The 15299-nt window shown below is 38.3% G+C and overlaps 1 protein-coding gene across 5 annotated transcripts in view; it reads right to left on the reverse strand.

Moving 5' to 3' along the window:
- Positions 1–15299, reverse strand: part of C5H15orf41 (chromosome 5 C15orf41 homolog) — a 229578-nt gene that overhangs the window by 117078 nt on the left and 97201 nt on the right. For all 5 annotated transcript variants that reach the window (XM_010367545.2, XM_030931252.1, XM_030931249.1 and 2 more), the window contains exons 6-7: positions 621–700; positions 214–263 (exon numbers count right to left, since the gene is read on the reverse strand). In XM_010367545.2, coding sequence (XP_010365847.1) covers positions 214–263; positions 621–700 — 130 coding nt within the window. The remainder of the gene's footprint in view (positions 1–213; positions 264–620; positions 701–15299) is intronic.

Below are 15299 nucleotides of genomic sequence, written 5' to 3' on the forward strand. Positions count from 1 at the left end.
GTAACTGCTGAACTGACATCTTCCTGTGGTCTGATATTTCTTAAGCTGTAGAAAAGAATGGTCTGTAGTGACCCTCCAGTTGATTGAATGTAAAATAGAAGAGTATGAAACGTGTTTTGTGAAGCAGAACTTTATGTCAGGTTAAAGCTAGACACATCTCCACTGAGTCTAAGCTCGTCAATTGCGCACCTAAAATTTTATGGGAAAGGATACTGCTTGATGCAGTCCACCAGTGGTCCATAACAGCAGTCGTTCACAATGCACTGCAGACAAATAAGAAGAGGGGTCTGGGGTGGGGCAACTACAAAAACTATTACAGTAAACAGTATCCTAAAAGCAGTAATTACTTTTCTCTCCCCACCACCCCCCAAAAAGGAAAGCTATCAAAAGGCGGTTCAGATTTAATCACAGAAAACAAAAATTGCATGCTTTTTATTCACTATAAAAGCAAGCTATTAAAAAGTGAAATGCTCTTCTTGCAAATATTGCATTGCCATTTATGGTGCACCCTGACCTCAGTGATAGTTTATGATGACAGTAATTAAATGAGGTTTAAAATCCTTTACTCGGCTAGGCAGATAACAGCATTGCCACTGAAAATAGACAGCTGTGATTAATACCTGATAGACCTGATTTGCTAGAACTCCATCTGGAATCTGAGAAGGGTCCCGTAGCATACTATTTATAACAGACTTGGAGGCTGTAGAAGAAAAGAGATGAACTGTTAGCAGATAGTCAACATACTTTTAATGCAACATGAGAAGTGACATATACCTACATATACACAAACCATGAAAACAAAAATATGACTGGCACTAATCATTTTTTCCTTTTTCTATAATCTAACAGAAGCTTTTAATTAGACCATTTTGCCAAGTTTATAAGCCACATTGCCAGATTTGATGATGACCTAATTTTTCCAAGGTAAATTAACAAGTACAGACCTCAAGCATATGTCCCTTTTGTAGATAAATAAGCTTCGGAAAAGTCCATTTGGGGTAAAAAAACAAATCAGAAAAGAAAATATTTACCTTTTGCAGGTAGGTATTTTATAACCAAGCATACGTATACAAAGACTTTAATGAAGACAGGTCAGATTTGAAGTCTTTGAATCTGACCTGTCTTCACTCAACTCTTCATATACGTATGCTTCGATTATATCAATTAAAATGACTTTCAGTCATGAAAGAATCTTCTAATTCTAAACCTTTCCAAAATAATTCTCATCAACTGCCATAAAATCCTATCTACATTCCACAAGTGAGGAAAGTAGGTAAAACTGACTGAATTGAGAGAATCTTAAATAAGGAAAATCTATACAGAGAGAGAGACACACACACACAAGTTTTCCACCCAAAATATGCCTCAACTTGCAAATTAAGTTGAACCCCAAGAGAACTGCTCTAGAAGAAGAGGGACCACTAAGGCAGGCATCCGATGAAGGTGCTATAGCAAGTGACATCCTTTGAAAAGCAAGGTAGAAGATTCTGACCTCATTGCTCACTAGGCATGTGGCAGCCACAGTAGCCAGAATTCCTTTTTTATGCACGGGAGAAGGGCAGGTCTCTAGGCTGAAGCTAAGTCAGGTGTTGCCTAGGAATAGATTATTTCAAGGCCTCCAGTGGAATTATTTGCCACAATTTAGCAAAATGGCTTATGGTCTGATCCACACAAGCACAAATTAAAATGCATACTGAATAATTATCTAATTAATAAAATAAATATAGACCACAGATCTACATCATTCAAGTTCTGAGATAATTCGGGGTCTAACTTGTTTTAAGATTATGCTCTTTATCAAGCTCTATACTGTAAGAACACTGATACATAAAACAAATGTTAGCGGCTGGGCATGGTGGCTCATGTCTGTAATCCCAGCACTTTGGGAGGCCGAGGTGGGCGGATCACAAGGTCAGGAGATTGAGACCAACCTGGCTAACATGGTGAAACCCCGTCTCTACTAAAAATACAAAAAATTAGCTGGGCGTGGTGGTGGGTGCCTGTAGTCCCAGCTACTTGGGAGGCTGAGGCAGGAGAATGGTGTGAACCTGGGAGGCGGAGCTTGCAGTGAGCAGAGATCACGCCACTGCACTCCAGCCTGGGCAACACGGCGAGACTCTGTCTCAAAAAAAAAGAATAAATGTTAGTAAATACTGTGGAAATATATAAGGAAATTACATCTTATTCACTTAACAATAGTATTCGGTCTACAAAGAAAGAATGGAGTAAAATTATTTTAATTACTGCCCACTCTTAGTCATATAACTGCATGCTTATAGAAACGCTTATGTGCTTAGCCATTTGTGAACATGTGTTTGCACTGCAGGTGAAAAGGTCATATTGAATCTCTAAAAGTGAATCACCCAGCTATCCTATCCAACCCTATCTCTACAACTGGCTGTGCAACCTTGGCAAGTTACATAGCTTCCCAAGTTTAATGCCCATTGCTATCTGTAGAAAGTGAAAATATTGTTTAAGCTGACTACCTAAATAAAGTGTTCTCATGTGGTCTCTAGAGAAAACAGCTAAAGCAGTATTTTGCTAAGTTTAAGTAATAGTAAGAATCAAATCAGACTTAGGCATTTACTTCGTATAAACCACAGGGTTGGACTCAATTATTTCTGAAAGCAATTACCACTGATAAGGGGTACAAATATTGGGAATAGGAAGCAATGAATCATCCTTTTATAAAAGAAAAGATTATAGCAGCAATAGTATTAAAAAAATAATGTGCCTGGTAAACTCAGTATTCCCAACCGAATTCTAAGGCCTGGCCAGTCAGAGGGGACCAAAGCAGTTGTCCATACCTTTCATCACCTCAAGGGAACTCTCTCTGGCCTGCCACTCGAGTCACCGCATGGTAATGGCAGACACATTCTTTTATGTTGCCCACAATGCCAGCAGAGGCTCAAGGAAATAGCAGCACCTTCTCTGTATGGACCCAGTCATGGTACATTCCAACTCGCACACCCATGTGAAGAAGAGATCACTAATATATAAGTAGCCATGACTAAAAATGCTATCCTATAAAAATTACAGACCTCATACCAAACTATACACAAACTCACTGCTAAAATCATAAAACAAAGGCTGTTTTTTTTCTTAAAAACGAAAAGGGACAATACTCTGGGACACAAGAAAAGTAGATCATTTATTTTCAGTCAAAAAAGGGAAATATCAAAAGAAAAAAGAAACTGATGACATAATTTTCCTCACAATATAAATTTTAGAACAGTGGTGTGCTTATCAGGATTAAGAATCATAGGCAATAAACTTTTTTTTAAAAAGTCTGAATATGTTGAATAAACACTATTCGAATGAAAGGAAACTTGCCAGAGGAAGTCAGTTGTTTTAAATGGAATAATAGTAAAAAGTGTATATTGAGTCTACATTCATTTTAACCTCAACAAAATGTCTTTTCTCTTCTTGCAACCCACCATTTTTTAGAGCAAGAAACTTCTTCTAGGAAGTCACTGCCTGTGCCGAGGACCCAGGATGTATCCGCCAAGCACACCCAGCTCAAACACTCCAGGATGTATCCGCCAAGCACACCCAGCTCAAACACTCAGGCTTCATGAAAGTGTGTTGGTGTCTCAAATCAAGCCAAATCAACCTACTTTTACACACATATTCTAAGCTTAGGAACTGCCATCTCAAAGAAATGAAGAATAACCTGAATCAGGTAAGTAAATGTGATTGGACAACCTTGTCATAGCCCAGGCTAAGAGGCCTCAAGAAAGCCTGTGTCTTTTATGGAAGCTGTTCCTAGACCACCTCTGGCCAATTTGCATCTGGCTTTTTTGACCACACATGGACAGGATTCCTATTCTCCTCAACCTTTAGTAGAGGCATTCATTCTGTTGATTTCTCACTTTGCCCCTGCCACTGCAGGATTACAACGAACAGGATTACAATTTTCTACAAAGTATGTACAAAGCAGGAATGTATGAGTCACTGGAGCTAGATTCACAAGAATAGGAGAGACTGGGTACCTGTTAAAGCATGCTACAGCAGACAGGGAATAGGCAATGCCTGGATTAAGGCACAATGCCTAAGATTATGAACTTTTCATTGTGAAGTATTTTTAGCATAAAGAACTAATATAATAAACATCTGTGCACTCACCACCCTGACCTAACTTCTAAATCTGCAATAAATTTGCTCTAGATAGTCTCATATTAATTTGTGTAAGCTCTTATTTAAAAATTTCCCAGTCTTGCCAGAGGTTGGTTTTACTAACATTTTCATGAGACAAAATGTTGGCTCTGTCGATCCTCTTTACTGTAGCATTTCTTCTAATTTCATTTAATTTATCCTTTATCATCATTATTTCCTCGTTTCCACTTTGAGTTTGCCACATTACTCTTTCACTATTTTTATAAAATTCATTTTCAATTTTTTATTTTAAAATACACTTTTCAAGGCTATAATTTTTCCTTTAAATTTTGCTTTGGTTACATGCCACAATTTTGTTGTCATTCATTTATAAATAGTTTCTAGTTTCCATTATTTCATCTTTGACCCATAAGTTATTTAAAAACATGGATTTCTGCTGTTTCTAATTTGTGATGTTTATATTAATATGGTTTGTTTTACTTTCTTTGTGTTTTTATATGTGATCAATTTTTGTTAATGTTTTATACATCTTCAAAAAACTGAAGTTCCTACTTTTCAGCTACAAGGTTCAGATATGTCTAGTAGGTTAAGATTTTAATTGTATTACCCAAATATTCTGTATCTTTGTTATTTTTTTTCAACTACATATGAAATAATCATCTACTACTACTGTGGAGTTGTCAGTTTCTCCTTATAATTCTGCCAATGCTTGCTTTCTGTATTTGGAGACTATACTCTTGGGTGACTGCACTCTCAATTGTTATACATAGTCTTCTTGGTAAGTATATCTTTTGGCAAAGTCATGACTTTCTTTAACTCTAATAAAGGTTTTCTCTTAAATTCAGTGTTACCTAGTGGTAATACTCCGGCAACACTTTTCTTTTGGATAGGATCTGCCTCACATATTTGGTATTCCATTTCTTTTTACTGTTACTAGTTTTTTATTTTCTAATATTAATTTTTATTGTACTGATTTCGCCATTTCTTTACTTTGAACTTGATTGTGTCATTATGTCTTAGGAGTGATTCATAAATAGTACTTTGTTGGATTTTCTAAAATCAAATTTGAAAATCTATGCTTTTTTAAAAATATGAATTTAACCCATTTACATTCATTACAATTGATACATTCAGGCTTATTTTTACTCTCTTATTTTCTGTGTTCTGCTAATCATTCTCTTTCCTTCTCCTCTTTTTTCCTTACCTTCTAGTTAATTAAGTTTTCTTTATTCTCCTTTTACCCTTTATTCCCTTGGAAATAATACATTCTACTCCCTCTCTCCCTCCCTCCCCTCCCTTTATTCTCTTGGGAATAATACCTTCTACATTGATTTCTCCCTCCCTTCCTTTCCTCCCTTTCCTTCCTTTCCTCCCCTTCCTTCCTTCCCTCCCTCCCTCCCTCCATCCCTCCGTCCCTCTGTCCCTCCCTTCTCTCTTTCTTTTTTGTATTTTTTTTAGTAGAGACTGGGTTTCACCATGTTGCCAGGCTGGTCTCAAACTCCTGGGCTCAAGCGATTCACCCGCCTCGGCTGAGATTACAAGCATGAGCTACCGTGTCTGGCCTCTACAATGATTTCTTTAGTAGTTCTCTGAAAGAATGTTTAAACTGAAACGATATCTAATCTTTATCAGTAACATCTTTGCTGCTTTACATATAAATAACTTGAAACACATTCACTCCAATCAGGAAGCCTCCCTCTAATACATCACTCAGCTAATGAGCTTCTCAATGACTGTTACTTCAAAGTCTATCTGCTCTTCTTTTACACGATTCTATCAGCCTCCATGTTATTGTGTCTGTTATTTTTGTTCAACAGTCTTGTTTGTAATACAATTTCCCAGTTAGTCTCTATGATGTTAAATTTTATGTGTCAACTTGACTGGGCAATGGGGTACCCAGATATTTGGTCGAACATTATTCTTTTTTTTTTTTTGTCAGGGTCTTGCTCTGCTGCCCAGGATGGAGTGCAGTGGTGTAACCACAACTTACTGCAGCCTCAACCTTCTGGGCTGAATATATCCTCCCACCTCAGTCTCCCTGGTAGCTGGGACTACAAGTGCATGCCACCACACCCAGCTAATTTTTGTTGTTGTTGTTGTTGTTGTTTTGTAGAGACGGGGTTTCTCATGAGGTCTTGAACTCTTGGGCTCAAGCAATCCACCTGCCTCGGCTTCCCAAAGTGCTGAAATTACAGGTATGTGCAACCTTGCCCGGCCCAAACATCATTTTGGGTGCATCTGTGAGGGTGTTTCTGGATTACATTAAAATTTGAATGTAAACTGGGTAAAACAAATTGCCCTCCCTAATGTGGGTGGGCCTCATGCAATCCACTGAAGGACTGACTAGAACAAAAAGGCTGGGTAAGAGAGAATTCTTTCTGCCTTTGAGCTGAAACATTAATTTGTTTCCTGACTGTGAACTCTAACTGAAACCTTGGCTCTTCCTGGGTCTCAAGCTTGCTGGCCTCCAGACTGGCACTACAACCAATGGCAATTTTAATTCTCAGGCCTTTAGCCTGGGACTGGGACTACACTATCAGCTCTACTGGGTATCCAGCTTGCCAACTCTAACTCTTGAGGCTTATCAGACTCTATAATTGTATAAATCACACACACACACACACATACACACACACACACACCCCTCCTGTTGGTTGTTTCTCTGGAGAACTCTAAGAGTTGATTTCCATTTTTTCAAACACTCAACGTTTATTTAAATGTATCAACATATTTGCCATATTTCCTTTTTCAGCATTGCTTCTTGAATCCCATTCTCTGCTTTTGGGTTCAACATCCTTGCATCTCATTTATTAGTTCTTTCATCTGAAATCCCTAAGCAGTAAAAATGTTTTAGTTTTGCCTTATGTGAAAATATCTGTACTTAGTTCTCACTCTTGAATAATAATAAAACATAGTATACAATTATGGGCTAAGGGTCATTTTAATTCAACTCTGGAGATTCTACTGTCTCTTGGGATCTACTATTACTTAAAAGAACTCTAATGTCAGTCTAAAACTAATCCCTATATATGTAATTTGTCTTTTTATCTCTGATTACTTTTAATATTTTATTTGACATTCAGTGGTTTCATCACTGTGTGCCTAGGTGTGGCTATTTATATTTAGTCTGCTTAGAATTAGTCGTTTCATGAAGCTAAGAATATATGCCTTTAACCAATTTGAAAAATTCTGACTCATTACAGCTTTGTCCTCTGTTCTCTCCTCTGAAACTCATATTAGACATTTGTTAGAAGATCTTATTCTGTTCTCTGTGTCTCCTACTCTCATAAAGTGTTTGTATTTCCCCTCTCTTCATCCTTGTGTCATATTCAGGATGCTTTCCTTAGAGTTACCCTAGAATTCACTAAATGTTCTTGTAATCTAATTCTTCTAATTTCCTCCTGATCTTTTTGTCTAATACATCACTCAGCTAATGAGCTTCTCAATGACTATTATTTCATTTCTACATCTTATTTCTTAAAAATATGCTTTCTTACAAAATTCTATATTTTTTATTCAGTTATTTTTATTTACTGTTTATATATATGCAAATATATAAAATGTTTAGATTTATTTTATACTTTATATACTTTGTCTTATAGTTTACAGTGTCATTTCCTTATCTCCAGTTCATAGTATTCTATTTTTCTTTCTTTCTCTCTCTGTCCACTTCTCCATGGTAACTGGGTTCCTCCATTGGCTTGTAAATTTTTACTGAGAGCTTATTTTCAGCAAAAATTGTTTGACCTGCACTGTAGAATTAACCATGACAATGTAGTTTCATGTTTAGTTTTGCAAAGACCAGTTTTTTTTTTTAAGTTTAACTCTTTTTTTTTTTTTTAATTATTATTATACTTTAAGTTCTAGGGTACATGCGCATAACGTGCAGGTTTGTTACATATGTATACTTGTGCCATGTTGGTGTGCTGCACCCATCAACTCGTCAGCACCCATCAATTCGTCATTTATATCAGGTATAACTCCCAATGCAATCCCTCCCCCCTTCCCCCTCCCCATGATAGGACCCGGTGTGTGATGTTCCCCTTCCCGAGTCCAAGTGATCTCATTGTTCAGTTCCCACCTATGAGTGAGAACATGCGGTGTTTGGTTTTCTGTTCTTGTGATAGTTTGCTAAGAATGATGGTTTCCAGCTGCATCCATGTCCCTACAAAGGATGCAAACTCATCCTTTTTTATGGCTGCATAGTATTCCATGGTGTATATGTGCCACATTTTCTTAATCCAGTCTGTCACTGATGGACATTTGGGTTGATTCCAAGTCTTTGCTATTGTGAACTAGTGCCACAATAAACATACGTGTGCATGTGTCTTTGTAGCAGCATGATTTATAATCCTTTGGGTATACACCCAGTAGTGGGATGGCTGGGTCATATGGAACATCTAGTGCTAGATCCTTGAGGAATTGCCATACTGTTTTCCATGATGGTTGAACTAGTTTACAATCCCACCAACAGTGTAAAAGTGTTCCTATTTCTCCACACCCTCTCCAGCACCTGTTGTTTCTTGACTTTTTAATGCTTGCCATTCTAACTGGTGTGAGATGGTATCTCATTGTGGTTTTGATTTGCATTTCTCTGATGGCCAGTGATGATGAGCATTTTTTCATGTGTCTGTTGGCTGTATGAATGTCTTCTTTTGAGAAATGTCTGTTCATATCCTTTGCCCACTTTTTGATGGGGTTGTTTGTTTTTTTCTTGTAAATTTGTTGAGTTCTTTGTAGGTACTGGATATCAGCCCTTTGTCAGATGAGTAGATTGCAAAAATTTTCTCCCATTCTGTAGGTTGCCTGTTCACTCTGATGGTAGTTTCTTTTGCTGTGCAGAAGCTCTTTAGTTTAATTAGATCCCATTTGTCAATTTTGGCTTTTGCTGCCATTGCTTTTGGTGTTTTAGACATGAAGTCCTTGCCCATGCCTATGTCCTGAACGGTACTACCTAGGTTTTCTTCTAGAGTTTTTATGGTATTAGGTCTAACATTTAAGTCTCTAATCCATCTTGAATTAATTTTCGTATAAGGAGTAAGGAAAGGATCCAGTTTCAGCTTTCTACTTATGGCTAGCCAATTTTCCCAGCACCATTTATTAAATAGGGAATCCTTTCCCCATTTCTTGTTTCTCTCAGGTTTGTCAAAGATCAGATGGCTGTAGATGTGTGGTATTATTTCTGAGGACTCTGTTCTGTTCCATTGGTCTATAGCTCTGTTTTGGTACCAGTACCATGCTGTTTTGGTTAGTGTAGCCTTGTAGTATAGTTTGAAATCAGGTAGCGTGATGCCTCCAGCTTTGTTCTTTTGACTTAGGATTGTCTTGGCAATGCGGGCTCTTTTTTGGTTCCATACGAACTTTAAAGCAGTTTTTTCCAATTCTGTGAAGAAACTCATTGGTAGCTTGATGGGGATGGCATTGAATGTATAAATAACCTTGGGCAGTATGGCCATTTTCACGATATTGATTCTTCCTATCCATGAGCATGGTATGTTCTTCCATTTGTTTGTGTCCTCTTTGATTTCACTGAGCAGTGGTTTGTAGTTCTCCTTGAAGAGGTCCTTGACATCCCTTGTAAGTTGGATTCCTAGGTATTTGATTCTCTTTGAAGCAATTGTGAATGGAAGTTCATTCCTGATTTGGCTCTCTGTTTGTCTGTTACTGGTGTATAAGAATGCTTGTGATTTTTCCACATTAATTTTGTATCCTGAGACTTTGCTGAAGTTGCTTATCAGCTTAAGGAGATTCTGGGCTGAGACAATGGGGTTTTCTAAATATACAATCATGTCATCTGCAAACAGGGACAATTTGACTTCTTCTTTTCCTAACTGAATACGCTTGATTTCTTTCTCTTGCCTGATTGCCCTGGCCAGAACTTCCAACACTATGTTGAATAGGAGTGGTGAGAGAGGGCATCCCTGTCTTGTGCCAGTTTTCAGAGGGAATTTTTCCAGTTTTTGCCCATTCAGTATGATATTGGCTGTGGGTTTGTCATAAATAGCTCTTATTATTTGGAGGTATGTTCCATCAATACCGAATTTATTGAGCATTTTTAGCATGAAGGGCTGTTGAATTTTGTCAAAAGCCTTTTCTGCGTCTGTTGAGATAATCACGTGGTTCTTGTCTTTGGTTCTCTTTGTATGCTGGATTATGTTTATTGATTTGCGAATGTTGAACCAGCCTTGCATCCCAGGGATGAAGCCCACTTGATCATGGTGGATAAGCTTTTTGATATGCTGCTGAATCCGGTTTGCCAGTATTTTATTGAGGATTTTTGCATCGATGTTCATCAGGGATATTGGTCTAAAATTCTCTTTTTTTGTTGTGTCTCTGCCAGGCTTTGGTATGATGATGTTGGCCTCATAAAATGAGTTAGGGAGGATTCCCTCTTTTTCTATAGATTGGAATAGTTTCAGAAGGAATGGTACCAGCTCTTCCTTGTACCTCTGGTAGAATTCAGCTGTGAATCCATCTGGTCCTGGACTTTTTTTGGTTGGTAGGCTATTCATTATTGCCTCAATTTCAGAGCCTGCTATTGGTCTATTAAGGGATTCAACTTCTTCCTGGTTTAGTCTTGGAAGAGTGTAAGTGTCCAGGAAATTATCCATTTCTTCTAGATTTTCTAGTTGATTTGCGTAGAGGTGTTTATAGTATTCTCTGATGGTAGTTTGTATTTCTGTGGGGTCGGTGGTGATATCCCCTTTATCATTTTTTATTGCGTCTATTTGATTCTTCTCTCTTTTCTTCTTTATTAGTCTTGCTAGTGGTCTGTCAATTTTGTTGATCTTTTCAAAAAACCAACTCCTGGATCCATTGATTTTTTGGAGGGTTTTTTGTGTCTCTATCTCCTTCAGTTCAGCTCTGATCTTAGTTATTTCTTGCCTTCTGCTAGCTTTTGAATGTGTTTGCTCTTGCCTCTCTAGTTCTTTTAATTGTGATGTTAGAGTGTCAATTTTAGATCTTTCCAGCTTTCTCTTGTGGGCATTTAGTGCTATAAATTTCCCTCTACACACTGCTTTAAATGTGTCCCAGAGATTCTGGTATGTTGTATCTCTGTTCTCATTGGTTTCAAAGAACATCTTTATTTCTGCCTTCATTTCGTTATGTACCCAGTAGTCATTCAGGAGCAGGTTGTTCAGTTTCCATGTAGTTGAGTGGTTTTGATTGAGTTTCTTAGTCCTGAGTTCTAGTTTGATTGCACTGTGGTCTGAGAGACAGTTTGTTATAATTTCTGTTCTTTTACATTTGCTGAGGAGTGCTTTACTTCCAATTATGTGGTCAATTTTGGAATAAGTGCGATGTGGTGCTGAGAAGAATGTATATTCTGTTGATTTGGGGTGGAGAGTTCTATAGATGTCTATTAGGTCCGCTTGGTGCAGAGATGAGTTCAATTCGTGGATATCCTTGTTAACTTTCTGGCAAAGACCAGTTTTATTGTTAATTTCTTTGCTTGGCCTTTCTGCAGTAAACAAGAGCATAAATTTGGACCCAAACCCACAAAGAGTGCTGACTTATTTCTAATTTCTATTTCTTCTCTCAATACTCCACAACCCAAGGCCATATCCATTAAGCAAGCTTCCTCGCCATTTTCTCCAAGAAAGCAGAGTTTTTCTAGTCCTTTTTGTATGGTTTGAGCTATACATGGAAGCTCAATTACAGCTCTTAGTTGTGTATCTGTCCCTCTGGGGAGTTCAAAACCCAAGCCCAGCCCCTCATGTCTGTATCTGAAGTTAGCAATTTCTGTAGATCATTCTGAATACAGGTTCTGTCTCCATTTCTGATACCCAATTTTACTTTTGTTTATACCTGGTCCCATATCTTTTAAAGTTTTTAAAATTTTGTCTATCATTTCTGTCTTTTTCATGGAAATATGGGCCCATCAACAAAAGCTCACTCTGCCATGTTGTTGAAATTTTTGAAGGCCTTTTAGTAATAAGTTCAGGGGAATACTTATTTACTTTTCTGTTTGTTAACTTTATTGGAGCCAGAGTTATAAAACTATATTTAAAAAGATCCTTCTAAGAAGTTGGACTCCCAAACAATAGAGAGAAGGGCAGGTGACAGGCATACGGAGAGGATGGGGAGTGGAATTACCTAAACTACTGCTAAGGACCTCCCTACTGTTATGGCATCTGGGAGGCCAGGGGAAAGGGAGAATGGTCATCGGTGGCTACAAAATACATTATTATCCTGATTCCTCCAACAGCTGCCATGATGTTTCAGGCCAAAGTACTGTGCTAATCATCAAGCTTGGGAAAGAAGACGACTTGTATCTGTGGATGTGACAATCAGTTCTATTAGATTCTCAAGTATAACCCTCCGTTTTGGGGGAAGAGTGCTTTAAACAATTTCCCAATGTGTTCATCATTTGGCAATTTGGCCTTGGCTCAGTGGAGACAATTTGCTCTTCCTGTGGTCTCCACTGGGGTGCATCACCTGGGTGCTGAAGGATTCACTTTGGTGGCAGCTCACTTGCATGTCTGCCATGTGGGTGAGGGGCCCTGGCTTTCTGACACAAGACTTATATAAGTAAGACTTCTCTAAGGTCTGTTTGGGCTTCTCCTTGAAAAGGTTGGTGAGTTCCAAGAGCAAGCATCCCAAGATAATGATGCAGAAGTTTATGGCCTCTTATGATCTAGACTTGAAAGTCATATAACAGGACCACTATTTTTATTTATATCTTCCTCAAAAGAAGAAAAATATATCTTCCTCAAAAAAGGTAAACTAGGAAAGACATGCAGAATAACACTTTCAAACAGAGAGGCAGTAAGGATAAGTGGTTATGAGCAGACTCTAGAATCAGACAGACTTGGTTCGAGGCCTGGCTCTTCCACCTGCTAGTCACGTTATCTTAACAAGTTAATGTTGACACCTCTCGGTATCCTTGTTTGTAAAAGAGAATAACACTGGTGCTTACCTTGCAGGCCTGTTGTGAAGATGAAATAAAATAAACACACTGTTATGTACTTGGGCTATTTGAGATTTGGGATGATTTTATAGCTGACTTCATGTGATGTTTATAAAGTCAGGGCACTGTTCTTTTCAAGTATATACTGCCATAGTCTTGAGATACAGCCAGAAGTCAATCTATTCAACAGGCAAAATTTGCCAATGCCAGACTGATTTTCCCATCTTACATACCCACTCCCCCACCCCAGTCCATACACATATACACACTCTTTTGTGGCACTCAGTGCACAGTCCACTACTAAAACTGGACTTCAGAAAGAACTAGGTAGAAGTCCTTTCTACTTCTGTGTATATTAGATGAATGTGTTATCACTCTTGGAAGGTTTGTTATTTAAGTATTGTCTATAAATAACTACATAGTAGAAGAATTTTCCCCCAGCTAAGGGCATTTCAAGCATTAGCAACCAGGCAAGTGAAGACTTTCCCAAGAATAACTACTATCACATCCATTTTTATAGCTCTTGCATTCTTTAGCATAAAGTCAGAGAAGTAGTCAGCTATTTCTAGAAGAAACTGAGGCAAACAAGCAGGTGAATCATCTGTGCTCTCAAGACCCCCGAAAGTCCTGCCTACTGCAAAGAATGCCTTTTGATTAGGCTGCACTTGAACTAAAAAAAAACAAGGCCGTATGTAGTTGGGATCCCTAATCTAAGATCTCAAATAGGTTTAAGCAGGATAGGGGAACTAGTATGGACTGACTGTGTACTGGATGACAGCAGTCAGAGAGAAGGAAGGATGTGTGAAGGAAGGACAGACATAGGGATAAAGATGAGGAGGAAAATTCACACACAGTCAGAGTTGTGGTGTAAGAGCCTAGTTCTCTCCCCACTTAAAACACACACACACAAAGAGCTTCTGCAATTGAACAGCTGGATGGATATGGAAAGTGCTGCTGGCAATACTCCCAAGGTACACTCGGAGCTTTGCCTCTTCATGTGGCTGCTCCAGGGGCTGGGCTCCAAGACAGCAAAACCTAAATACCAATTAGTATTTCATCTTTTCTTCCAATGCTGGTTTAAGGCCTTTGGATATCACGGTCATTAAGGTCCTAAGCTACATCTCCACAGGGGTTGACCTGCCAGGGTCTTTCCTGCACAATTTCCGTATTGCCAGTGGCCTGCAGGAGCCTACTTGCCCTTGCAGTTGGAACTACTCCTCAAGAATTCTAAGCACTAGCCCACTGGCTCTCCTACTGTATAAAAGTGAAATCTAAAGCAGTTTGATCCCATTTGACAATCTGAATAAGAAATATCTTCTAACATTAGGGAATCCAATAGGGACAAATTAAATTCTTCTCTCTAACTAGCACATAATGATGTAAGAAATAACTTAGACTAGAGCTATCAAATATAAAAGTACTACGTAAGGACAAGAGGAAGGTGTCTCCAAAGCATGAGTGTTCAGACTGATGGGAACCTTGTCTCAGGCAACTTGCAGCCCTATAGCCACTACATGCCATCAACCCTTATCCAACAAACACACATTCAACAAACATTGATGAGGCACCTGGTTAATGTCGTGAATATACTTAATTCTTCTCCACACTCACACACACATCTGCCAAATCTGGAATGTTTTTTTCCTGTCTTTCCTTCAGCTAAAACTTTGAGGCCAGGTTCAATGTTTACCTTCTCCATTAATGCCTTCTCTTATTTTTTTTCCAGTCCACTTGCCTTCCTCTCCCTCATATTGTGGAATGGAGAGAACTCATATTGTGTATCCATCATTGGGCACTTGATTAAATATCGCTTTGTCAGCAGATGACAAGAGATTGATCAGGATGCTGAAATTTTAAATCATGCCACATTAAAAAGCTGTCAATATTTTCTTATTATTGTCTTTAAATATATGGGGGCTTTCACATGGAAGAAGATTGAGGCTCATCATGTGGTCACCCCTAAGAAGACAAGAAAGAAATCTCACAAGTTTATTATTGGTGGTGAGGCTACAAGGTTTCAGATTTCAAGCTCGCATTTATGTGGCCCTTATTTAGTCTACACAGATGTTTCTTAATCTTTTTTTTTTTTTTTTTTTTTTTAATTCATTAGGGTCCACCTCAGGAGACTTCTTATTTTTTCTTAAATTGCTTCCCACAAGAAATTTTATTGCCACAGATAGGCTGCATATCTGTTTACACAATCTCACCCCCTTTGAGAATGCATGGTTCACATGCAGGATTAAGGAATTGTTTGTGTCAGGGTATTTGGCAA

Source organism: Rhinopithecus roxellana, chromosome 5, assembly GCF_007565055.1.
Source record: "Rhinopithecus roxellana isolate Shanxi Qingling chromosome 5, ASM756505v1, whole genome shotgun sequence".
NCBI lineage: Eukaryota > Metazoa > Chordata > Mammalia > Primates > Cercopithecidae > Rhinopithecus > Rhinopithecus roxellana.